Source organism: Oncorhynchus mykiss, chromosome 9, assembly GCF_013265735.2.
Source record: "Oncorhynchus mykiss isolate Arlee chromosome 9, USDA_OmykA_1.1, whole genome shotgun sequence".
In the NCBI taxonomy this organism is placed as follows: Eukaryota; Metazoa; Chordata; class Actinopteri; order Salmoniformes; family Salmonidae; genus Oncorhynchus; species Oncorhynchus mykiss.
In genome coordinates, this window is record NC_048573.1 from 45,038,286 (window position 1) to 45,063,601 (window position 25,316).

A 25,316-nucleotide genomic window follows, 5' to 3' on the forward strand; every position below is an offset into this window, starting at 1 on the left:
GCATGAACGTATACACACACGCATGTACACACACACACAAACGTATACACACACACACATGAACGTGTACACCGAAACGCACATGAACACACACAAACGTATACTCACACACACATGAATGTACACACACACTTACATGCATGAACATTATACAGTACACACACACGCATGAATGTAAGTAAACACAGGCATGAACACACACTTGCACACACTTGCACATAAATGAACACCTGCATCTGTGTATGATCATAACAGCACTATACAGAATAATTTGCCAGTAATTCATTGCATGGTTTATCCACTGCTGTACCAATAAGCTACCACTCAGTGTTATTTAGAGGACTAGGTTTTCGACTTGTGGTCTGGGCATGATTTGGAAACAGCCATGTCCTGTCCTCCGCTCCACAAGGCCTGTGTGTACACGTGACGGCGTGAACCACATCTGGATGTGGGTCTCAGAGAGCACTTGAAGATGTCTCATCCCCCGTGGCTGTTGCAGCTCAAAAATCTCCTCCTCACGCCTTTGAAGACGAGACAGGGCTTTGAAGTCCTTCTGATCCAACAGCGTATTAATGGCAGTTGTCTTTTACAAATCGTGTGTGTGTGTGTGTGTGGGTGGAGGTCTCATAGGAGGCGAGCGTCAGGAAGAACCATTTTAAACTGATGAGATCAGTTTGATGGTTTGCCCGTAGTCAAACCGAAAACAATCGCTAACATTTGTTCTGTTTGAATGCTAAAAAGCTAAGAAATAAATATAAATCAACAATATGTAAGGAATGTCACGTATCGACACCCACAAACGCTCATGAGTTCGGTTGAAATGCATAGGAGGACGTGGTGGAGACTTTTTGAAGAAGATGGTCCTCAAAGAGGAACCATCACATACATGCTTCCATGCGTGAGCTGCAGTTAGACTTGACATAGCCTCTTCACACACAGTAGGGGGGTAATTACAAAGTTCTCTGAAGGCCTGCCAGAAATGTCTCTCTGACCTTTAACCATCTCACCCTTGATTGGACATGTCCGTTTGTTGCCATAAAGGGACCCCTCCCCCCACGAAGCACTCTGAAGAAAAGCTGTCTCATTATTTGAAAAGTAGGGTCCACAGCAGAAAGGAACATGGCGGTGTCTCTGTTCGACTGTTGATTTTGTGTGTCTGAGATAGCCTTGCCTGTGTGGCACTCCATCTCTCCATCTCTCCTCACATTCTCTCTCGCTCTCTCTCCTTCTCACGTTCTCTCTCTCTCCCTCTGTCACTCTTTCTATATTAGTTTCTCTTCATCTAATGTTCTGTCTCTCTCACACTCTTTCTCTCTCTCGGTCCCTTCCTCTCGCGCTCTTGGTCTCTCTTGATCGATGCATCAACACCGTGCGACTCGCCGCTGTGACATCCACCAACAGGTGCTAGAAGAATGAGAGTAAAAGGTCAAACCCACCTCAGAAAAGGGTGGGAAACTGGGAGCTACATCGAGTTACGTTGTGTCCAGCTAACATAAGTGCGTTAGCTTTTCCAAGCGTTTCGTCAGCAGAACGAACGAGGAAGTGGACCATTTTTATTTTGCCTAGGAGACGCCCCATCCCTGATGATTAGCTCAAATCCTTCCCATTCCCTACAGCTATGACTGAAGTGATAGTCCGACACACACACACACACACACACACAGCTCCTTGATGCTGCAGAGCCCATTGTTTAGTCTTTCTCCTTGTAGCAGTCTCCTCAGACGGGTGTTAGCGATAGCCATCTTATCACAACTCTGCAGTAGGGAGATAACCCCCACCGTGTGACTGTTAGTGCTCGGTAATGGAATCGTCCCAAATAAACCCACATGTGACGTACGCATTTGACCCAGGTCTCTTCATTGCCATTGTGTCATTCGGTTGTCATTGACCTGCGCAGTGATTGCCAGACAAAATGTCCAGATTTTGTTGGTTCCTTCATTTTGCGCAATGGATGAATGAATTAGTCAATGTCAATCAATGCCTTCCAAGCTCCTTGGTCGATGTTGTGTTGTTTGTTTCTCTCCCCACAGATCCACCCTGAGGAGGAGGACTACGGCTTTGAAATTGAGGAGAAGAACAAGGCCATCGTGGTGAAGTCTGTCACCAGGGGCTCTCACGCCGAGGTGAGGAGTCTACATACACACACACAGACAACACACACGTCTGTGCTTCTTCCTTCTCACTGACAGAGTCCATTAGTCCCAGTGATTCAGGCGCTGGTGGTTCTGTCACTCTCCTCAGGGCATCTATTCTCAGTGTGGGGATCAGATCAGCCGTATTACATTAGACATGCCTGCTCACATTCTCCTCAATGCCACCACACGCCACAACACGACATCCCAGCTCTTTGTGTGTGTGCTTACGTGTGCGTATGTACGCGCCTGCACACGTCTCCATCTGTCTTTCTGCCTGCAGCCTTATGGGAGGACAGCCTTCTATCTCTACTCTCGCTCTCCTCTCTCCTGACTCAACTAATCAGGGTCTTGGTATCTTGTTGATTGGTTGAATCAGGAACTAGTGTTGGGATGGAATAATGACTGGGGATCTCTGAGTGAAGGGATTGGGGGAAACAGCCTTACTGCACTCCTTCCCTAACTGTCACTAACTGCCCCTTACGGTCTTTCTCGCCTCCCTTGTTCCCTGTCCCCTCCATCTCATTCCACAGCCCCCTCTATCGCCTCTGCTTCTCTGCTCCAGACAGTGCCAGTTTAGTTCGGTCCTGGCTGACACAGAGCGTGTGTGTGTGTGTGTGTGTGTGTGTGTGTGTGTGTGTGTGTGCCAGCATTGTGAATGAGGCTCAGCTGATTCACAGGGCCCAGTGAAAAATCCTGGGAGAGCCAGGGACTCTAAGAGGGTCGGGGGGAGAATACCAAACATGCGCACACACATATTCAGAGGGCCACTGTGCCTGGCTGTCCCTATTCTGGTCTGTCCTCCAAAGCCAACCCCGCAGGCAACCAAAGCCAAGCGGATCTGGTCCCTGGGTCCTGGGCGAGCCAGAGAGGATATAGAGGATGCATTATTCTCACGACGTGACCAGACACATGCACGCAAAACCCATCACAGTTCAATATGCATTAATGCCCCGCAAATGGCGGGCAGATGTGCAAAGCTCATATCGTTGAGCTTCCCTTCTTCATTAGCGTTTTTTTTTTTTTTTAAATGTATCATTAAGATTTCACCTGAATGCCTTTCCCCATTATTTAACCAGGTTTTATAAGCGAAATCTGTTCGCAAGCATTTTTACATTTGCAAAGCAAAATGGCCGCTGATCTAGCATGAAATGATGAGACAACCTATCCGGACACTTCACCGGTGTTGTTTCCACTCCGTCCTCCCTCTCCAGATGGCGGGGCTGCAGGCGGGCAGGAAGATCTTCACCATCAACGAGGACCTGGTGTTCCTCAGGCCCTTCCAGGAGGTGGAGACCATGATCAACCAGGCCTTCTGCATCCGCCGCTCCTTACGCCTGCTGGTTAACACTAAGGCCAAGGAGTGAGCTACAGTAGTACAAGCATGGACACGCACATATACACATACCCAATTTCATTACACACACACACTTAACTTGACACACAGGCTGTGTTTGGCCAGTCTCTAATTCACTCCCTTGTTGATTTAGGATCGTGAAGGTTCCAGACACTCCAGATCCCCTGTCCTTCAAACTCTGTGGCTCCGCCCCACCTCATGTACACGCAGTAAGGAAAGGTGAGTATCAACCGCTTTGATTGGCTCTCTCTGAATGTCACCTTGAGTCTTGGGGTTCACTCATTGGACGTGACACCACACACAGGAAATATGTACTGCGTCGTATGTTAAATGGCTCGTGATTTAGTCACGTCTTGTCTGCTAATAGACCATTTATGGGAGGGAACCTGGAATGCTAGAATACATGCCAGAAACCTGTCTTTAAATTATAGGAGGAGGTAACGTTACCTTCCAGCTATGCACCTGTCAGCTTCAGTTCCCTTTTACTGAGGCTCTGCTTTTTTGGACCACATGTTCACTAGGGCTCAAAGTTAAAACCCTAAAAGACGGTGCTCCCCCCTACACACACACACACACAACTTAACTCCTCTTTGTTAATACAACCACCTGGGCCACATTCTCCCGGTACACTGCCTGCTAGGCAGATGTTTATACTATATAAAAAGAAGAAGCGAAAGAAGAGCATGGGGGAGATTTACGGCTATCGAGTTGCGAGCGAGGGATTGGTCCAAATGTGTAAAACAGCTGGAAGAGGAGGTCGGAAAAAATGTCTGACTCCTTTCTGTAGCATCCAGGGATGAGGACAAACACACACACGCAGGCTGCGGAGCGTGGGGTTCCTTCCAGCTACCGGCCCCATATGAGTTGTCTCTGAATGATGTCAGACTCTCCAGGCACACTCTCATCTCCTAAATCAGGTCCCTACTTGACGGCTGGGAGCGGTTGCTGCTAAACTGAAGTTATGGCGCTGTGTGCTTTGTGTGAGGTGGATGACAGGGAAAGGGATGCTAGGCCCTGGGACAGGAATATCTGTTTAGTGCACAGCTAAAGTGTTACCAGGAGTTATTAGAAGTTTTTCCACCCACGTATGTCTTCATTGTGTGCTTATCTCTTTCTGATGAACCGATTCTTCATTTCAATGGGATGAAGGTTACATTGAATAAAATACATATTTACATGAAGGACTAGATTTAAAAGAAAAAATGCATTGCACCCACAGTATATTACAACAATTTGTAGAATTTTTGTTTGGGGGGGGGGGGGGGTGTGACTAAAAGTATGACCGCATTGCAATTACAATGACGACCCTGCGGCATATCCAAATGTGATCCCTGACCCCTGTGTGACCCCAGGGTCGGAGGCGGCGGCAGCGGGCCTCCAGCCAGGTCAGTGTATCCTGAAGGTGAACGGCAACAGCATGAACCTCAGTGACTACCAGGAGGTCCTGGAGCACTTCACCTCCTCCCAGCAGGAACACCCCGACATGGTGAGAGACCTGGCACTTCCATTGGTTTAATTCTGACTGCATAGCGTTAGGGGAAACAAATGTTCGGAGATGGTGAGATTCAACCACAAAGGCATGGCCCAGTCTTCCCCTATCCTGGTCCTGGGGGCCCCAAAGGTCCTTTTTACCTTATCACTAACATACCTGATTCCACTTGTTGAATCAAGTGCCTAAGCGCCAGGATTGGATTGGAGAACACTGCCATAGCCTAATGTAACTTTAAAAAGAGCCTTAAACCATTGCTACTTTTCTACCCGTGTCAAGATGTTTTTCTACCAAACTAGTATGTTCCCTTCTACAGTGTCACATGCAAGGTTTTATTTTTATTTGTTGCGTCACAACTAGGGTTCTTCCTGATTCTCAGTTTCAGTCTTCTGCCAGTAGACCTCTTTCCCCCCCCCCTGTTTTTATTTTCCTACTGCGTCAAATACTGTTTTGGCTTTATCCAGCTTGGGACCCAGCAGGATGTACCGTGGTGCTTTTTTATTAGGTGATGTGTTGATATTTACTCTTGCTCCTCTCCTCCTATCCAATCCCCTGCTTTGTTGATGTTTACCCTGGATTCTCTTGTCCTATCCCCACAGCTCTTGCCCAGTCAAATCTCCTCAGAGCTGCTCTGTTTGGACCATGTCTCTGTTAGTTCATTCACACAGCTGGTTAATTGCCAGTGTGTTTCCTGAACCAGTGCCATGTTCTCTGAGAGAAAATGCATTATACAGGGCCTTCAGAAAGTATTCACACCCCTTGACTTATTCCACATTTGGTTGTTACAGCCTGAATTCAAAATGGATTCAAACGTTGTTTTATCTCACCCATCTATAAACAATACCCGATAATGAGAACGTGTAAACATATATTTATTTTACATTTTTGCACTTTTATTGATCCCTAATTTACATATGTATTCCCACCCCTTTGCGATGACACTCCAAATTGAGCTCAGGTGCCTCCAATTTCCTTTGACCATCCTTGAGATGTCACTACTACTTGATTGGAGTCTATTGTGGCCAATTCCTGTGGCCAATTCAATTGTTTGGACATGATTTAGAGGGTCCCACAGTTGACAGTTTATGTCAGAGTGGAAACTATATCATGAAGTCCAAGGACCTGTCTGTAGATCTCTGAGAACTGTGATGAGGCATATATCTGGGGAAGTGTATATAACAATTTCTACTCTGTAGAAAGTTTCCAAGAGCACAGTGGTCTCCATCATTGGGAAATTGAAAAAATATGTAACTACCCAGACTTTGCCTAGAGCTGGCAGTCCGACCAAACTGAGCAACCAGCCAAGAAGGACCTTGGTCAGGGAGGTGACCTAGACCCCAATGACCACTCTGACAGAACTACAGCATTCCTTGGCTGAGATGGGAGAACCTGCCAGAAGAACAACAGTTTCTACAGCACTTCACCAATCTGGGCTTCATTGGGAGAGTGGTCAAACAGAAAGCACCCCAGAGAAAAAGGCACATGACAGCACGCCTGGAGTTTGTGAAAAAGGCACATGACAGCACGCCTGGAGTTTGTGAAAAGGCACGTGAAATATTCTGAGAGTGTAAGGCAAGAGATTCTGTGGTCTGATGAGACAAAATGTTAACTCTTTGGCCTGAATGCAAAGCGCTATGTCTGGAGAAAACCAGGCCCAGCTTATCACCAGTCTAACCCCATTCCTACCGTGAAGCTTGGTGGTGGCAGCATCATGCTATCAGAATGCATTTCAGCGGTAGGGACTGGGAGACTGGTAAGGATAGAGGAAACAATACAGGCAAATCCTTGATGACAACCTGTTTCAGACTGTAAATGAAGATTTCCGTTCCAACAGGACAGTGTCCCCAAGCATACAGTGAAAGAAATGCTGGAATTGCTTCAGAACAAGAATGTGGAAGTCCTTGAGTGGCTCAGCCAAAGCCCAGACTTGAATCCCATTGAATCTGTGGAAAGACTTGAAGAGTCACCGCCACTCCCCATCTAACTTAACAGAGCTTGAGAAAATCTGCAAGGAAGAATGGGAGAAAAATCCCCAAATCCAGATGTGCAAAGCCGATACAGACATACCAAAGGTGGCAGGTAGCCTAGTGGTTAGAGCGTTGGACCAGTAACTGAAAGGTTGCTGGATCGAATCCCCGAGCTGACAAGGTTCAAATCTGTCGTTCTGTCCCTGAGCAAGGCAGTTAGTTAACCCACTGTTCCCCGGGCACCGAAGACGTGGATGTCGATTATGGCAGCCTCCTGCACCTCTCTGATGCAGAGTGGTTGGGTTAAACGAGGAAGACGCATTTCAGTTGAATACATTCAGTTGGACAACTGACTAGGTATCCCCCTTTCCCAAGACGACTCAAAGCTGTAATGGTCGCCAAAGGTGCTTCTACAAAGTATTTACTCGGGTGTGAATACTTAAGTAAACTGTATGATGGCATGTACAGAAACACACACCAATGTTTGACTCCAGTGTGTCCCTCTCTGTGTCCTATAAGTATCAGTGGGTGTATCGGGCATTTGAGGATGTTGAGGAGGACAGGGGGTCGTTCAGGGCCTGCCCAGCAGAGAATGGCTCTGAGACAGAGGAGGAGAATGCCAGGAATGGAACAGGTACTGTAGTGTATACTTACCTCACTGTGGGTTTGTATGTGTGGGTTTGTCTCTGTCCATCTACCCATCTATCCAACAACAGGTGTGTACTTAAAAGCGTCCTGTATTTTGTGTCTCATCCAGACTATAGCCTGAGCAGGCTGTCCATGTCTGATGACTCTGTGCCTCTGGTGAGCATGATGGTTGACAACGTGCACCTGGAGCATGGCGTGGTGTACGAGTACGTCAGCACGGCCGGCATCAAGAGCCACGTCCTGGAGAAGATGGTGGAGCCCAAGGGCTGCTTCAGCCTCACCGCCAAAGTACATGTCCATTGTTGTTGCTAGCATTAGCATGCTAACACTGCTCAGCAGTTTGTGGTATACTGCTGGAGCAGGTTGGCCACAATACATATATATTGTTGTTGTGTTCTTCTAGCATTGGCACTATGGGTTTCTGTTCTTAGCCACAGCCAACGACTCGTTAACATTAGCATTTATGACAGACAACAATGGGAGTGAATGCTTCCCAAGTTACATGCTGTTCAGTTCCATGACTTAAATCATTCGTTTTCACCTGTCAGATCCTGGAGGCCTTTGCCGGTGACGACAGTCATTTTGTGCGCAACTGCAGCCAGCTGATCTCACAGAGCGACCGCGTGGTGTCGATGCCTCAGTTTGAGTTCAGGAACATCTGTGACACCAAGCTGGAGAGCATCCGCCGACGAATCAGCAGCTACCAGCAGGTACAGGAACTACAGGATCTCTCTGTCTCTCATAGCCCCATATGCAGTGCAAGAGCAGCTACAAACACGGACTGCTTGCCGCTTGTCTTCAACTCTTTAGTACACGCACACTCACTCTCTCCCTTTCTTCCTCAAGCATACACGCTCGCGCACACACACCCCCCCCCACTTCAGTAATTCAGCACCAACTACACCCCACTCTCACGCACACACTCACTCACTCACTCACTCACTCACTCACTCACACACACACACACACACACACACACACACACACTTCAGTAATTCAGCACCAACTACACTCACACACACTCTCACACACACACACACACACACACACACACACCCCCCACTTCAGTAATTCAGCACCAACTACACCCCACTCTCACGCGCACACACACACTCTCACGCACACACACACACACACACACACACTTCAGTAATTCAGCACCAACTACATCTCACTCACACATACACACACTCACACACACACACACCCACTTCAGAAATTCAGCACCAACTACACCCCACTCACACAGACAACGCACACATATCAGCAGTGAGCATTGAGCCATCATTATCTTATAGCGGCGACGGTACCAATTTCAATCTCCTTCATTGTGTGTGTGTGTGATTGTTTTCAGTTTGCCCAGGAGTTGAGGAACAAGGCGTGTCCCACGTTCAAGCAGGCGGGTGTGCGGCCTCACCCACTGGGCTGCATGGACTTTGTGCCCACCAACTGCCACGTCAACCTGATGCAGGTATCTTACCCCAAGACCACCACGGCCACTGGCAGGGCCTTCAGCATCCGCTTTGGACGCAAGAACTCCTTCTTCGGCCTGGACCCCGACCAAGGTGGGGCGAGCAGACGTGTGTGTGTGTGTGTGTGTTTGTGTGTGTGTGTGTGCGTGTGTACACACATGGACGCATAAGACGCACGTGCATGTATGAACTGAGACACACACACACATACCTTTTGCTTACACATTGAGAAGAACAGCACGCAAATACGACAATAGAGCCCAGTTGGAATCATATCCATGGCTAAGTTCAGTTTTTCTGTGTAAGTCAAGTCACATTTGAGTTTTGCCAACAATAGCCAATATCCCCTTATTAACAACATTACGCTGTCAGCCTTTAAGGCTTCAAACAATGAGATCATTTCAACTAATTACCCTCTCTGACCAATGAAATCCCATTGTGCAAATGACTATGAGCTCTTGTGATGAACCAAACCTTGTTAACCTTGAGCCGTATATCGGGACAATTCCCACAGTAAATTAGCAGTAATGTAGTTGTAATCCCACCACTAATCGTCCCCGCCGGTCGCCCATTAAAAACCTCCATTAGCCTCAGGTGACCCTCCCTTCCACGCCGTCACGTGTAGCCTTCTTCTCTGTGGGGGATGAGTGATGTCACCAAAGCGGGCCCTCCAAGGCACCACGGGTAGGATATTCTCCAGAGATTAAGAGGGTGATGAGGAGATGGGGATCATCAGATTACTTTACTGTAGACGGTGTTAGGTCAAGGGACAAAGGGACAAAGGGCGAGGGACAGAGAGGGAGTGAGAGAAAGTGAGCGTGAGATAAACAGAGAAAGGACAGAGACGGTTATAGAGTCAGAGAGAGCGAGGGAGGGAGAGATCTTAACAGGTGTCGCCCTCGGCCCATCCACAAAAGGAAATAGAACATTATACACTGAGTATACAAAACATGTAGAATGCCATAGACTGACCAGGTGAATCCAGGTGACAGCTATGATCCCTTATTGATGTCACTTGTTAAATCCACTTCAATCAGTGTAGATGAAGGGGAGGAGACAGGTTAAAGAATGATTTTTATGTCTTGAGACATGGATGGTGTATGTGTGCCATTCAGAGAGTGAATAGGCAGGACAAAAGATTGAAGTGCCTTTAAACGGGGTATGGTAGTTGGTGCCAGGTGCACCGGTTTGTATCAAGAACTGCAATGCTGCTGGGTTTTTCACGCTCAACAGTTTTCCCTGTGTATCAAGATTGGTCCACCACCTAAAGGACATCCAGCCAACTTGACACAACTGTGGGAAGCATTGGAGTCAACGTGGGCCAGCATCCCTGTGGAACACTTTGGACACTTTGTAGATTCTGTTCCCTGATGAATTGAGGCTCTTCTAAAGGTAAAACGGGGGTGGTGGGGGGGGGGGGGGCACTCAATATTAGGAAGGTGTTCCTAATGTTTGTTATACTCCGTGTATACAGTTGAAGTCGGAAGTTTACATACACCTTAGCTAAATATATTTAAACTCAGTTTTTCACCATTCCTGACATTTAATCAGAGTAAAAATTCCCTATTTTAGGTCAGTTAGGATCACCACTTTATTTTAAGATTGTAAAATGTCAGAATAATAGTAGAGATTTATTTCAGCTTTTATTTCTTTCATCACATTCCCAGTGGGTCAGAAGTTTTTCAGGTAGCCTTCCACAAGCTGGCACAAAAAGTTGGGTGAATTTTGGCCCATTCCTCCTGACAGAGCTGGTGTAAATGAGTCAGGTTGTAGGCCTTGCTCGCACAGGCTTTTTCAGTTCTGCCCACAAATTTTCTATAGGATTGAGGTCATGGCTTTGTGATGGCCACTCCAATACCTTGACTTTGTTGTCCTTAAGCCATTTTGCCACAACTTTGGTCATTGTCCATTTGGAAGACCCATTTGGGACCAAGCTTTAACTGATGTCTTGAGATGTTGCTTCAATATATCCACATAATTTCCCTTCCTCATGATGCCATCTGTTTTGTGACGTGCACCAGTCCCACCTGCAGCAAAGCACCCCAACAACATGATGCTGCCACCCCCGTGCTTCACTGTTGGGATGGTGTTCTTCGGCTTGCAAGCCTCCTCCTTTTCCCTCCAAACATAACGATGGTCATTATGGCCAAACAGTTATATTTTTGTTTAATCAGACCAGAGGACCTTCCTCAAAAAAGTATGATCTTTGTCCCCATGTGCAGTTGCAGACCGTAGTCTGGCTTTTTTATGGCGGTTTTGGAGCAGTGACTTCTTCCTTGCAGAGCGGCCTTTCAGGTTATGTCGATATTGGACTCCTTTTACTGTGGATATAGATATGTTTGTACCTGTTTCCTCCAGCATCTTCACAAGGTCCTGTTGTTCTGGGATTGATTTGCACTTTTTGCACCAAAGTACGTTCATCTCTAGGAGACAGAACGTGTCTCCTTCCTGAGCGGTATGATGGCTGCGTGGTCCAATGGTTTTTATAATTGTGTACTATTGTTTGTACAGATGAATGTGGTACTTTCAGGCGTTTGGAAATTGCTCCCAAGGATGAACCCGACTTGTGGAGGTCTACAATTCTTTTTCCGAGGTCTTGGCTGATTTCTTTTGATTTTCCCATGATGTCAAGCAAAGAGGCACCTGAAGGTAGGCCTTGATATACATCCACAGGTACCCCTCCAATTGACTCAAATTGTGTCAATTAGCCTATCAGCCTTCTAAAGCCATGGCATAGTTTTCTAGAATTTTCCAAGCTGTTTAAAGGCACAGTCAACTTAGTGTATGTGAACTTCTGACCCGCTGGAATTGTGATACAGTGAATTAATTATAAGTCTGTTAACAATTGTTGGAAAAATAACTTGTCATGCACAAAGTAGTTGTCCTAACCTACTTGCCAAAACTATAGTTTGTTAACAAGAAATTTGTAGGGTGGTTGAAAAACGAGTTTTAATGACTCCAACCTAAGTGTATGTAAACTTCCGACTTCAACTGTATATATCTCTATGGGCCCATGTGGTCCTCCTGTCTGTTTTGTCTCTCTGTGGTTTCAGTAGCCTGCCGTTTGGCCTGTCATCCGGCTGCCGCTCTGTGCCGAGCCACAGAGACACTCAGACAGCCATGGGGGAGGAAGCTGCAACAGACAGCCAGCCGTCTGAGATAACCATTAGCATTGTTTCAACCTGTCTCTGGCAGAATGATTTGACATCTACTCTCTAGTTGTGCCTTTTCAACATGTGCGAGACTTGGCAATTGCCCCAGCAACCGAGTTTAAAGTTTCTTTACCAGGCTAAAAAAATCAGTTTTTTACAACTCCAAAGTGACGGCTTCATTGGCTTTGCGGTCAGAAATGCATGGACAAAATGTTTGCTTTTTTAGGGCATTTAGTAGCCTCATGGAGTGCTCAGGGCTGGAATGTGCACAAAGTATAGGAGCTCCTCGACTTAATGGTAGGCTATGCTAACGTTACACCCTCAGGCTCCACAAACAGGACATAGAATTAGACCACAATACCAAATAACAAATAAAACATATTTTACTGTGTTTTTGTCACGTTCTAGGCATTTCTTCACGACTCGCAAGGCAGTATAATTTTTTTACATTTATTTTTTATTTAACCTTTATTTAACCAGGTAGGCAAGTTGAGAACAATTTCTCATTTACAATTGCGACCAGGCCAAGATAAAGCATAGCAGTTCGACACATACAACAACACAGAGTTACACATGGAGTAAAACAAACATACAGTCAATAATACAGTAGAAAAATAAGTCTATATACCTTGTGAGCAAATTTTCACCAAATGAGGTGAGCTAAGGGAGGTAAAGGCAAAAAAAGGCCATGGTGGCGACGTAAATGCAATATAGCAAGTAAAACACTGGAATGGTAGCAGTGCAGTGGAGTGGAAGAATTTGCAAAGTAGAAATAATGGGGTGCAAAGGAGCTAAATAAATAAATACAGTAGGGGAAGAGGTAGTTGTTTGGGCTAAATTATAGATGGACTATGTACAGGTGTAATAATCTGTGAGCTGCTCTGACAGCTGGTGCTTAAAGCTAGTGAGGGAGATAAGTGTTTCAGAGATTTTTGTAGTTCTTTCCAGTCATTGGCAGCAGAGAACTGGAAGGAGAGGTGGCCAAAGGAAGAATTGGTTTTGGGTTGACCAGAGAGATATACCTGCTGGAGCGCGTGCTACAGGTGGGTGCTGCTATGATGACCAGCGTGCTGAGATAAGGGGGGACTTTACCTAGCAGGGTCTTGTAGATGACATGGAGCCAGTGGGTTTGGCGACGAGTATGAAGCGAAGGCCAGCCAACGAGAGCATACATGTCACGGTGGTGGGTAGTATATGGGGCTTTGGTGACAAAACAGATGGCACTGTGATAGACTGCATCCAATTAATTGAGTAGGGTATTGGAGGCTATTTTGTAAATGACATCGCCGAAGTCGAGGATCGGTAGGATGGTTTTACAAGGGTATGTTTGGCAGCATGAGCGAAGGATGCTTTGATGCGAAATAGGAAGCCAATTCTAGATTTAACTTTGGATTGGAGATGTTTGATGTGAGTCTGGAAGGAGAGTTTACAGTCTAACCAGACACCTAGGTATTTGTAGTTGTCCACATATTCTAAGTCAGAACCGTCCAGAGTAGAGATGCTGGACGTGCAGGCAGCGATCGGTTTAAGAGCATGCATTTAGTTTTACTTGTATTTAAGAGCAGTTGGAGAGTTGTATAGCATTGAAGCTCGTCTGGAGGGTTGTTAACACAGTGTCCAAAGAAGGGCCAGAAATATACAGAATGGTGTCGTCTGCGTAGATTTGGATCAGAGACTCACCAGCAGCAAGAGCGACGTCATTGATGTATACAGAGAAGAGAGTCGGCCCAAGAATTGAACCCTCTGGCACCCCCATAGAGACTGCCAGAGGCCCGGACAACAGGCCCTCCGATTTGACACACTGAACTCTATCAGAGAAGTAGTTGGTGAACCAGGTGAGGCAATCATTTGAGAAACCAAGGCTAATGAGTCTGCCAATGAGGATGTGGTGATTGACAGAGTCGAAAGCCTTGGCCAGGTCAATGAATACGGTTGCACAGTAATGTTTCTTATTGATGGTGGTTAAGATATCGTTTAGGACCTTGAGCGTGGCTGAGGTGCACCCATGGCCAGCTCTGAAACCAGATTGCATAGTGGAGAAGGTGCGGTGGGATTCAAAATGGTCGTTAATCTGTTTGTTGACTTGGCTTTCGAAGACCTTAGAAAAGCAGGGTAGGATAGATATAGGTCTGTAGCAGTTTGGGTCTAGAGTGTCTCCCCCTTTGAAGAGGGGATTGGCCGCAGCTGCTTTCCAATCTTTGGGAATCTCAGACGACATGAGAGAGGTTGAACAGGCTAGTAATAAGGGTTGCAACAATTTCGGCAGATCATTTTAGAAAGAAAGGGTCCAGATTGTCTAGCCCGGCTGATTTGTAGGGGTCCAGATTTTGCCGCTCTTTCAGAACATCGGCTGACTGGATTTGGGAGTAGGAGAAATGGGGAAGGCTTGGGCGAGTTGGTGTGGGGGGTGCAGTGCTGTTGACCGGGGTAGGGGTAGCCAGGTGGAAAGCATGGCCAGTCGTAGAAAAATGCTTGTTGAAATTCTCAATTATAGTGGATTTATCGGCGGTGACAGAGTTTCCTATCCTCAGTGCAGTTGGCAGCTGGGAAGAGGTGCTCTTATTCTCCATGGACTTTACAATGTCCCAGAACTTTTTTTGAGTTTGTGTTGCAGGAAGCACATTTCTGCTTGAAAAAGCTAGCCTTGGCTTTTCTAACTGTGTATATTGGTTTCTAACTTCCCTGAGAAGTTGCATATCACGGGGGCTGTTCGGTGCTAATGCAGAACGCCATAGGATGTTTTTGTGTTGGTTAAGGCCAGTAAGGTCTGGAGAGAACCAAGGGCCATATCTGTTCCTGGTTCTAAATTTCTTGAATGGGGCATGCTTATTTAAGATGGTGCGGAAGGCATTTAAAAAAATAAAAATAACCAGGCATCCTCTACCCACGGGATGAGGTCAATATCCTTTCAGGATACCCGGGCCAGGTCGATTAGAAAGGCCTGCTCGCTGAAGTGTTTCAGGGAGTGTTTGAATGTACATAGAACAGCTATATATATATATATATATATATATATATATATATATATATATATATATATATATATATATATATATATATATATATATATATATATATATATATATATATATATATATATATATATAAAAATATAAGGCCCTTCATTTAAAAGCACAGTTTTTGTCAAAACGATAGGCCGTATATTCACCAGAGTGTTATTGTGCATGAAGACTGAACATCTGGTGTAGATATGGGTCTCTGGAAGTGAGAGTTGATTGTCTCTCCTCCTCTTTCCCTTTCTTCCCTCCTCTATTTCTACCTCTGCTTTTCTGTGTTGTACAGCTGCTTTCACTTCATTTACCTTTCTTTACCTCTTTATTTATCTATCTATTTATTTTCTCTCTCCCCACAGCTAACCTGAACCCAATGTCCCACACCCAGCACTGTGTGACAAGCATGGGTGCCCCGTCCTACAGCTGCAGCGGTCTGGGAGAGGAGGGGGAGTGGGACATCGAGGGCTCTGTAGAGGGCACTCCAGACAGGAGGCAGCAGGCCCACCGGGGGAAAGGCCTCAGCTTCCTGCTCAAACAGGAGGACATGGAGATCCAGGACGCATACATCCGCCTCTACAGCCGCCTTGACATCGCTGTCCGAGAAATGAGGCAGTACGTCACCCAGATAGATGTGTAAGTACACATATGTGACAATCCTCGCTAAGTACCCATGTCAGCGATCTCAAACTGGTGGCCCACGAGCCAGACACGGCCCACGAACCAATATAATGCGGCCCGATATACTGTATGTATGAGTATCATTGCTAAATACCTGAATTTCAATGTTCAACTTTACCCAAGGTACCCCAATAGTGTGAGTACCCAAATAATACACATGTAGGCACCCAAAATGACATGAGTGGTTTTAGAATCGCCAAATTATATATCACCATCGTTTATTTTTAGTTCCTGTAGTCTATTCGTTGACATTTTCCTCTGAAGATCTGTTATTATTCTGCATGAATATGGAAAGCTGGAAGGCCAAGATATTATGAAACCATTGTCCCCAGGCAGCCTTCCTGAGACCCACGCCAAACCCCCTTTGTCTGACTGCCCTTTTTGCTTGTTTAATGTGGATACTTTCAAAACAGGGGAATTTGTCACTCCAAAACTGTTTATGGACTGGGCTAACAGCAACAGGCCGTGAAGCCACTACCCCATTGGAAGGAGGGGAAATCTTCTCTACTGTGTGTGTAAAAGATATGTGTGCACATATAAAAGCAATAAATATTAATGTGTTTTCTCCTCGTATGTGACGGTCGATAACTGCAGCCTGCTGTCGTCCATCACGGAGCCCACCCAGCCGCAGGGCAGCGAGCCCCCAGCCTACGAGGCCAGCCAGCCCCCCTCTGTGGCCCCTGAGGAGGGGGACCAGGAAAAAGCAGAGCACGGGGGCATCAAGAGGGTCTGCTTCAAGGTGACTGAGGAGGACCAGGAGGACTCGGGCCACGACACCATGAGCTACAGGGACTCGTACAGGTAAGATAAGATGAGAGTTGAGATAAGATTCACTTTGTTGTCCCCCAAGGGAAATTTGTCTTGGACATTTTAAATTGGTGCTTCTTCCCAATCAGATGTACAATACAAATCACCATAATATTAAAAGTAGTGCAATGGGTTAAAAGGTGGAGGTGGAGGAGGTGATGGAGATTACCCCTAACCATGTTTAGATATGTCTTCATCCACTGTAATGGTTGAGGTTAGTATTAGGGGGAAGGATTATCTGATTTTATTTCTGCTGTGGGCAATTAACTTGTGGGTGAAAGACAGAGGAGAGGTGTCACTTATCCAATGTGACCTCACAACAGGGTCCGTCATTCCAATGCTACTCCGTTTCCCTTAGGCACTGATCTTGGATCAGCTCCCGAATGGCGCAGCGGTATAAGGCACTGCGTCTCAGTGCTAGAGGCGTCACTACAGACCCTGGTTCGATTCCAGGCTGTATCACCGTGATTGGGCGGCGCACAATTGGCCCAGCGGCGTCCGGGTTTGGCCTCCATTGTAAATAAGAATATGTTCTTAACGGACTTGCCTAGTTTTTTTTTTTTAAATAGTTATTTTTTTTAATTCTCGCAACTGAGAATGTGCTCTGTTTCACCATGGTAAAGTAAACATAGAAAACTGAATGTATTGTAAAAAAAAAGATGGCTGTTTCCGTGAGCCAGCTTCATGTGAAACCAACAACAAAGATCTCCCTCTCTTTTTATTTATATTTCCCACTGTGATGGCATCGGGTTCCTTCCGACTCTCCCAATAAGTTCCAGATGTGGGGAGTCGAGTCACGCGTAAAAAAAAAAAAAGGAATCGGGGAGCTCAACATGAAATGTATTCAGTGATGTCACTGTGCTACCTCCTCGCTAGCTTGAGTTCATTCAGATGGTTGTTGGCAGCGGTGGTAGTGTCTTTCAGGCACCGGTCCACGGCCTCCGCCCACTACCACCCACTAAGAGCAGTGGTCAGCTCCTGGCGAGAGTGCAGTGTGTAATAGAGGCTAAATGAGTAGCTTGCGCTTCTCTCGCTCTCTCTCTGCCCAGTCTGTCATTACAGCAAGAACAGCAAGCGCAACTCCTTCTAGCCAACAGCCACCCACAGTACAGGGTTTAGTGAGCTCCCTCAGGTTGCATCTGCAGTGACACCCTATTCCCTATACAGTCCACTACTTTTGGCCAGACCCTCATGGGTTCTGGCCAAAATAAGTGTACTACACTGAGTGTGCGAAACATTATAGACTGACCAGGTGAAAGCTATGGTCCCTTATTGATGTCACTTGCTAACTCAGTGTAGATGAAGGGGAGGAACCAGGTTAAATCAGGATTTTTAAGCTTTTAGACAATTGAGACATGGATTGTGTATGTGTGCCATTCAGAGGGTGAACTGGCAGGACAAAATATTGAAGTGCCTCTTAACAGGATACAGTAGTAGGCGCCAGGCACACCGGTTTGTGTGTCAAGAACTGCAACGGTGCTGGGTTTTTCATGCTCAACAGTTTCCTGTTTGTATCAAGAATGGCCCACCGCCCAAAGGACATCCAACCAACTTGACACAATTGTGAGAAGCATTGGAGTCAACGTGGAACGCTTTCAACACCTTGTTTAGAGTCCATGCCCCGACGAATTGAGGCTTGTTAGGAAGATGTTCCTAATGTTTTGTTTTTAATCTTTCCAGAAGTAGTGCACTACATAGGGAATAGGGTGCTAACCTCGCACAGAAGAGGCTGGGAACAGTATTTGCATTTAGCTTGTTAGTAGAAATATATATGGAGAGGGTGTTATAGGTTTGATACGGGATGGGATGAGTTGTCCGGTCGTCCAATGTGCTCTGGGACGAGAAGCACTTTATAAATGCGTTCTCAAGGCGTTCATGATGATTGGAGAGAAAGACACAACGATAGGTGGGGAGAGATGAAGTGAGCCAGACAAAACACAAAGGAGGAAGGATAGGGTAAGGTGAAGGTCAACAGCAAAAGGCTTGGGGAGAGTCTTGGAGAGGAAAATAGAGGGGCGAGGTCACCACAGTGAAAGACGGCGAGTGAAAGGAGGAGGAGAGGAATGAGCAGATGGATGGGTGGACGCAGACAGAGAAAGAGGTAATTGTACACCCACCACCAGTCTGGTTTGTTTGTCTCTTAGACAGTCAGTCTCGTCACATCTGGTGAGGGTGGGCCGCTCCAAACCTGCCACGAGATGCGACTAAATTTAGAACCCTCTCCCAGGAGAACTTGTGTGAGTGTGCACGAGTGCCTGAGTGTGACCGTGTGCGTGGAGGAGAGAGTCAAAGCCAAAGCCCTGGGTGTATTACGTAACGGTTGGCACTTCAGTCCCAGTTTGTCGGGAATCATCCAGCAGCCCATTTAGAGACACAATAAGACGCAAACAATGTCAGAGACAAGACTCTGACTCACTAAGAACTCCCTAACCCAGGGATGGGCAACTTTGATGGGGATGGGAGCCCAAAATGCTGAACTCATCATGAGGGGCCGCAGTTGCCCGTGGGTCTGGGTACCCACATGTGCGTAGCCCCCCCCCCCCCCACACACACACACTGTGAGGAAAAACATTTTAGCAGCCCCCCTATTAACAGTGGAGAGAACATTTTTACATGATGGTGTTAATTTCCTCCAATTCTACACAATTTGCCATGGGCCGAGCAAACGTTGCAGTTTTAATGCAATTTGACACATTTTACCAATGGGCAAAGAGAAGATTTGGCCATTTTATAACACATTTCATGCAATTATACAAATTTTGCCATGGGGCAGAGAGGAAAATGTTCTGTTTTAAAGCTAATTTCATGCAATTCAACAAATGTTTCCATGGGGTGGAGATACATTTTTGCAAGATTTAATGAGACACAGCATGGCTGTGGACACCTGCTTGTAAAGTATGTGGACACCTGTTTGTCAAAGATCTCATTCCAAAATCATGGGCAATAATATGGAGTTGGTCCCCCTCCTTTGCTGCTATAGCCTCTACTCTTCTGTGAAGGCTTTCCACTAGATGTTGGAACATTTCTGGGTGGTCGACAAGATTGTTAGTGAGGTCGGGCAAGGATGTTTGGTGATTAGGCCTGGCTCTCAGTCAGCGTTTCAATTCATCCAAAGGTGTGCAATGGGGTTGGTGCAGTCAAATTTTGTGAGCTTGTGTAGCTTACTACTTTGCGGCTGAGCCATTGTTGCTTCTAGACATTTCCACTTCACAATAACAGCACTTACAGTTGACCCGGGCATAGCAGGGCAGAAATTTGACGGACTGACTTGTTGGAAAGGTGGCGCCCTATGACGGTGCCACGTTGAGTGTCACAGCTCTTCAGTAAGGCCATTCTACTGCCAATGTTTGTCTATGGAGATTGCATGGCTGTGTGCTCAATTTTATACAATTTTTTTTTTCATCAATCTACAGACAATACCCCATAATGACAAAGCGAAAACAGGTTTTTAGAAATGTTTGCAAATTTATGAAAAATAAAAACAAGTTATTTATATAATTATTTAGACCCTTTGCTATGAGACTTGAAATTGAGCTCCGGTGCATCCCGTTTCCATTGATCATCCTTGAGTACACCTGTGGGTAAATTGAATTTATTGGACATGATTTGGAAAGGTACACACCTGCCCATATAAGGTCCCGCAGTTGACAGTGCATGTCAGAGCAAAAACCAAGCCATGGGGTCAAAATAATTATCCGTAGAGCTCCGAGACAGGATTGTGTTGAGGCACAGATCTGCGGAAGGGTACCGAAAAGCTTCTGCAGCATTGAAGGTCCCCAAGAACACAGTGGCCTCCATTCTTAAATGGAAGAAGTTCGGTGAAGAAGTTCTGATGGTCACTCTGACAGAGCTCTGGATTTCCTCTGTGGAGATGGGAGAACCTTCCAGAAGGACAAACATCTCTGCAACACTCCACCAATCAGGCCTTTATGGTAGGGTGGTCAGACAGAAGCCAGGCCTGTTTTGGAGTTTGCCTAAAGGACTCTCAGACCATGAGAAACAAGATTCTCTGGTCTGATGAAACTAAGATTGAACTTTTTGGCCTGAATGCTAAGCGTCATGTCTGGAGGAAACCTGGCACTGCTCATCCCTACAGTGAAGCATGGTGGTGGTAACATCATGCTGTGGGGATTTTTTTCAGCTGCAGAAACTGGGAATCTAGTCAGGGTCGAGGGAAAGATGAACGGAGCAAAGTACAGAGAGATCCTTGATAAAAACCTGCTCCAGAGCACTTAGGACCTCATACTGGGGCGAAGGTTCACCTTCCAACAGGACAAGCACACAGCCAAGACAACACAGTGTGTTCGGGACAAGTCTCTGAATGTCCATGAGTGGCCCAGCCAGAGCCCGGACTTGAACTTTATTGAACATCTCTGGAGAGACCTGAAAATAGCTGTACACGATGCTCCACATCCAACCTGACAGCGCTTGAGAGGATCTGCATAGAAAAATGAGAGAAACTCCCCAAATACAGGTGTGCCAAGCTTGTAGTGTCATGCTGTCCAAGGTGCTGCGTAAAGGGTCTGAATACTTATGTAATTGTGATATTCCAGTGAATATATTTATTTTTGCAATGATTTTGAAAAACTGTGTATAGATTGTTTAGATTGTATTGTGTATAGATTGAAAAAATAACATTCACCCATTTTTAGAATAAGGCTGTAACGTCACAAAATATTAGTATTTATTATTTTTGTTTGTTTGTGGAAATTGACCTGAGGGCCTTCAAAAGGGGGGTGGTCCGCGGGTCGCCCCTCCCTGCATTATGCTGGCGTTGCATCCAGTTCACATTGTGGGCCTTCTTTTTGTTGCCGAGCTCGATGATTATAGGAACACAAAACAAAGTGATTATTGTAACGGGAAGCGCGATGACAATGCTACTTCTGTCTCCTTACATTCGTATGATTCAGCATTGACATCATAATGCCAAGACGTACACACACGACATTCACAAAGAGTAGCTGTGTAATCTGCAATTTGCAACACAGTAAATGGTCTCTGCGCTCACACTCATCATCTTTTTAAGACCTTCCGTTGAAAATATCCAGCAAAGCCATCCAAAGGCATTTTAGGCAAGATGAGACGCATATCTAGCTATTAAAATGCATTGAAAACGTAGGGGTGATAGGAAGAGAATAAATCTTCAGCGTCAAAGGTGTAGTTCAGTGAAAGCACATATGTTTTTCCTTACCATAAGGACAAGGAGTGACAGCAATCCACTCTTTGGTTTTGTTAAACTAGCCACTGACTACAAATGGAAACACATTTCTAAATGTATATGTTTTTCGAACCCTTTAAGGCAAAACTATATGTTAAATCTTTTGGGATGGTGGAGGCATCGCCTTTAATGTTTAACTATCATTTGACTTCAACTTACCTGGTGTTTATTAATCACATTATTGTTTGGCACACTGGTGTAGCCACACGTTACAACAGTTCGGTGGAATGCATTTTAGTCACGCCAATGAAGTAAGTTGATGTTGTTTGTGAGAAGCATTTGATTACTGCTTTCTCTGACTATATTTCAGACAGTCAGTCGGATTATTTGACTGGATAATTACAAGACAGACTCCACATTTGACTTGGTGTTTTTGTCTGTAGGGAATGAACTCTGGTTTGTTATTCAACTGTTTCTCTCTGTGTCTCTCTCTCTCTGTGTGTCTCTCGCTGTCTCTTTCTCTGTGTGTGTGTGTGTGTGTGTATGAACTCCTGTCTGTGTGTGTTGCAGTGAATGTAACAGTAACAGGGATTCTGTCCTGTCATACACAAGTGTGCGTAGCAACAGCTCTTACCTGGGGAGTGACGAGATGGGTTCAGGTAAGAAACAGTTCATGAAGACTAGACTAAGATGTTCATACCCCTCTAGCATTAAAGAAGCCACATTGGTTTGCCTTATGTGGGAAAATGTTCAGAATCTCCTTGTAAATGGTGTCCAGTTTATTCTTTATTTATTTTTCTTTCTTTCATCCGGTCTCTTTCTTTCCTTCTTTCTTTCTTTCTTTCCTTCTTTCTTTCTCAGGTGACGAGCTGCCCTGTGACATGAGGATTTCCTCAGACAAGCAGGACAAGCTGCATGGCTGTCTGGAGCACCTTTTCAACCAGGTGCAGCATCTCTACCACTATCCTCTGTGCAATCAGCTTCAATGGCTTTGCCAACCCACATCTCACTCTGTTTTTGTAAGCCATGCTTTTAATGGTTACCACGGTGTTATGTGTAATGTAAACACTGCTTGGCACTAATATCATACACCAACATGCGTACACACACTTACAGACGTTCTCTTTCTCTCACACACGTACTCACTCTCACTTTCTCTCCCCCTCTCTCTCTCTCTCTCTCTCTCTCTCTCACACATACACACAGCTTTTCCATTAGCCTTCAGAAACATTTGGCACAGATCATGTTTATCGTAATCAGTAGTAGTAATCATCTGCAGTACTTTGTTTTGCAATCTCTTTGTCATCTTCCTCGCATCTCCTCTTACACATCTTATGCCCTTTGACCTCTCCCATACTCCCTGAGGGACACGGCCATTTTGGCTTCCGTCAATTACCCGGGGCCCCAGTTTCCTGTTGTTGTTGAGGGACTGAGGTCAGCCTCTGTCTGACTGGTTGTGACTGTCATCTGCAGGTGGATTCCATCAATAGCCTGCTCAAAGGGCCCGTCATGACCAAGGCCTGCGAGGAAACCAAGCACTTTCACCCCGACCACACTCAGCCAGGTGCCCGCCACATTTAGTGTGTCTGAGTGTGTAAGGTGTGCATGTTTGTTTAGAGAGAGAAAGAGACTTGTCTGGGTATCACTGAGAAATGAGTGTGTGTGTGTGTGTGAACAGATGTGTGTGTGTGTGTGTGTGTGTATAGATAGATATGAAATGGTGTTACACTGAAGAATTGTCCTAGAATTTTATATTGCTAATTCATTGACACATCATGTTTTCTGAACAGAGTTCCGTCACACTGAGGACTGGACGGTACGCTGTCGCTACATCATCCACAAAAACATCCAGGAGGACCCTTGGAACCTGCCCAGCTCCATCAAGACACTGGTGGAGAGCCTACAGAGATTTGTGGATGGTCAGTAGAAAACGCACACATGTAACACATGCATCGCACACACAAACACATAGCTACAGTAGAAACACATGCGTATCACTTAGGTAATAAAATCCAATTTTTTCTGTAGATGGGAAGAACCAGCTGCTTCTGGCCCTGCTCAAATGTACAGGTAAGCCTTATGTCAGCCTTGTGTGTGTGTGTGTGTTCCCTTTAAAGTGTGCTGTGCCATATGGCGGCTGTTAATGGTCCTGTCCTCATGAATGAGTCAGTGTGATAGAGCAGATTGTAAACCCCCTGGCTATGTTTGATTAGAGTTTACACACCACTCTGAGGACAGTCCGGTTGATGGTAAGAACGGTTGTCAAAAAGCCCGTCTACCGCCCGTTTCGTGCTCTTTCTTTCCCCTCTTTCTTTTACGCTTCCCACCTCTCTCTCTCTAGAATGTTCTTTTTCAATTTGCTCCATTCCTCTTGCCTCTCCTCCACCCGCCTATCGCTCACCTCTTTCCACTATTCTCCTCTGTGCTCCTCCCTCTAGTCACTTGGAAAATTACCTGTATAGTCTATCCCCTGCCTTCCATATTGTTTGTACGTTGCTGATTTTGTAAATGTCCTGTAATAAGTTAGTAAAGCAAATTTCTCTGAAAATAAAATGCTTATCTTATTTTCCCCTTCCTCCGAGTAGCGTAGCGGTCTCAGGCACTGCATTTCAGTGCTAGAGGCGTCACTACAGAACCTGGTTCGATTCCAGGCTGTATCACAACCGGCCGTGATTGGGAATCCCATAGGGCGGCGCACAATTGGCCCAGCGTCGTCCGGGTTAGGGTTTGGCCGGGGTAGGCCGTCATTGTAAATCAGAATTTGTTCTTAACTGACTTGCCTAGTTAAATAAAGGTTAAAAAAGAATCCTCCTCCCTACCCCAGACACGGCTCTGCAGCTGCGGCGGGACGTGATTTTCTGCCAGAGTGCGGCGGGTGCCGTGTGCACTCTGGCCGAGCAGCTCCTGGCGGCACTGCGTGCCCGCTTCAACAACGCCGGCGAGTACGAGGAGGACAGCAAGGAGACGAGCCGCAAGTGGCTGGAACAGGCGGCCGCCATTGGCGTGCTGCTCAACTTCCAGGCCTCACTGGCGCCACACGTGGTAAGAGACGGCGACTGTAAAGCAGGGCTCCGCGACTGTAAAGCAGGGCTCCTCGACCCTGTTCCTGGAGAGCTACCATGTTGTAGGTTTTCGCTTCTACCCTGATCTATCGCGCCTGGTTCTAATGGCTAGCTGGTTGATAAGCTGAAACTGGGGTTGGAGTGATGACCTACAGGAGGGTGGCACGACAGGAACAGGGCTGTAGAGCTCTGCTGCTTTGAACAAATACTTTAAACCTTTACTGAGGTGATTTATTTACCTTTGGACAGTCTGCAGACTTGGGTCACAATAGTGGAGTTGTGCTTGATTTAAGTTTAACCAATAATATTAAACTATTTCATTTCTATTTGAACTTTTGTCTTACTCCGTTGAGGTCAAAATACCTGTTTTTCATAGATGT

The 25,316-nt window shown here is 46.0% G+C and overlaps 1 protein-coding gene across 2 annotated transcripts in view; it reads left to right on the forward strand.

The window, feature by feature from the left end:
* The window catches only part of prex1 (phosphatidylinositol-3,4,5-trisphosphate-dependent Rac exchange factor 1), a 113,484-nt gene that overhangs the window by 78,710 nt on the left and 9,458 nt on the right, over nt 1-25,316 (forward strand). For both annotated transcript variants that reach the window (XM_036988120.1, XM_036988121.1), the window contains 16 exons: nt 2,031-2,123; nt 3,347-3,495; nt 3,623-3,708; nt 4,842-4,975; nt 7,465-7,579; nt 7,703-7,881; nt 8,142-8,303; nt 8,948-9,158; nt 15,591-15,864; nt 16,504-16,710; nt 22,445-22,533; nt 22,736-22,818; nt 23,348-23,438; nt 23,665-23,793; nt 23,903-23,944; nt 24,699-24,916. In XM_036988120.1, the coding sequence (XP_036844015.1) occupies nt 2,031-2,123; nt 3,347-3,495; nt 3,623-3,708; nt 4,842-4,975; nt 7,465-7,579; nt 7,703-7,881; nt 8,142-8,303; nt 8,948-9,158; nt 15,591-15,864; nt 16,504-16,710; nt 22,445-22,533; nt 22,736-22,818; nt 23,348-23,438; nt 23,665-23,793; nt 23,903-23,944; nt 24,699-24,916 (2,262 nt within the window). The remainder of the gene's footprint in view (nt 1-2,030; nt 2,124-3,346; nt 3,496-3,622; nt 3,709-4,841; nt 4,976-7,464; nt 7,580-7,702; nt 7,882-8,141; nt 8,304-8,947; nt 9,159-15,590; nt 15,865-16,503; nt 16,711-22,444; nt 22,534-22,735; nt 22,819-23,347; nt 23,439-23,664; nt 23,794-23,902; nt 23,945-24,698; nt 24,917-25,316) is intronic.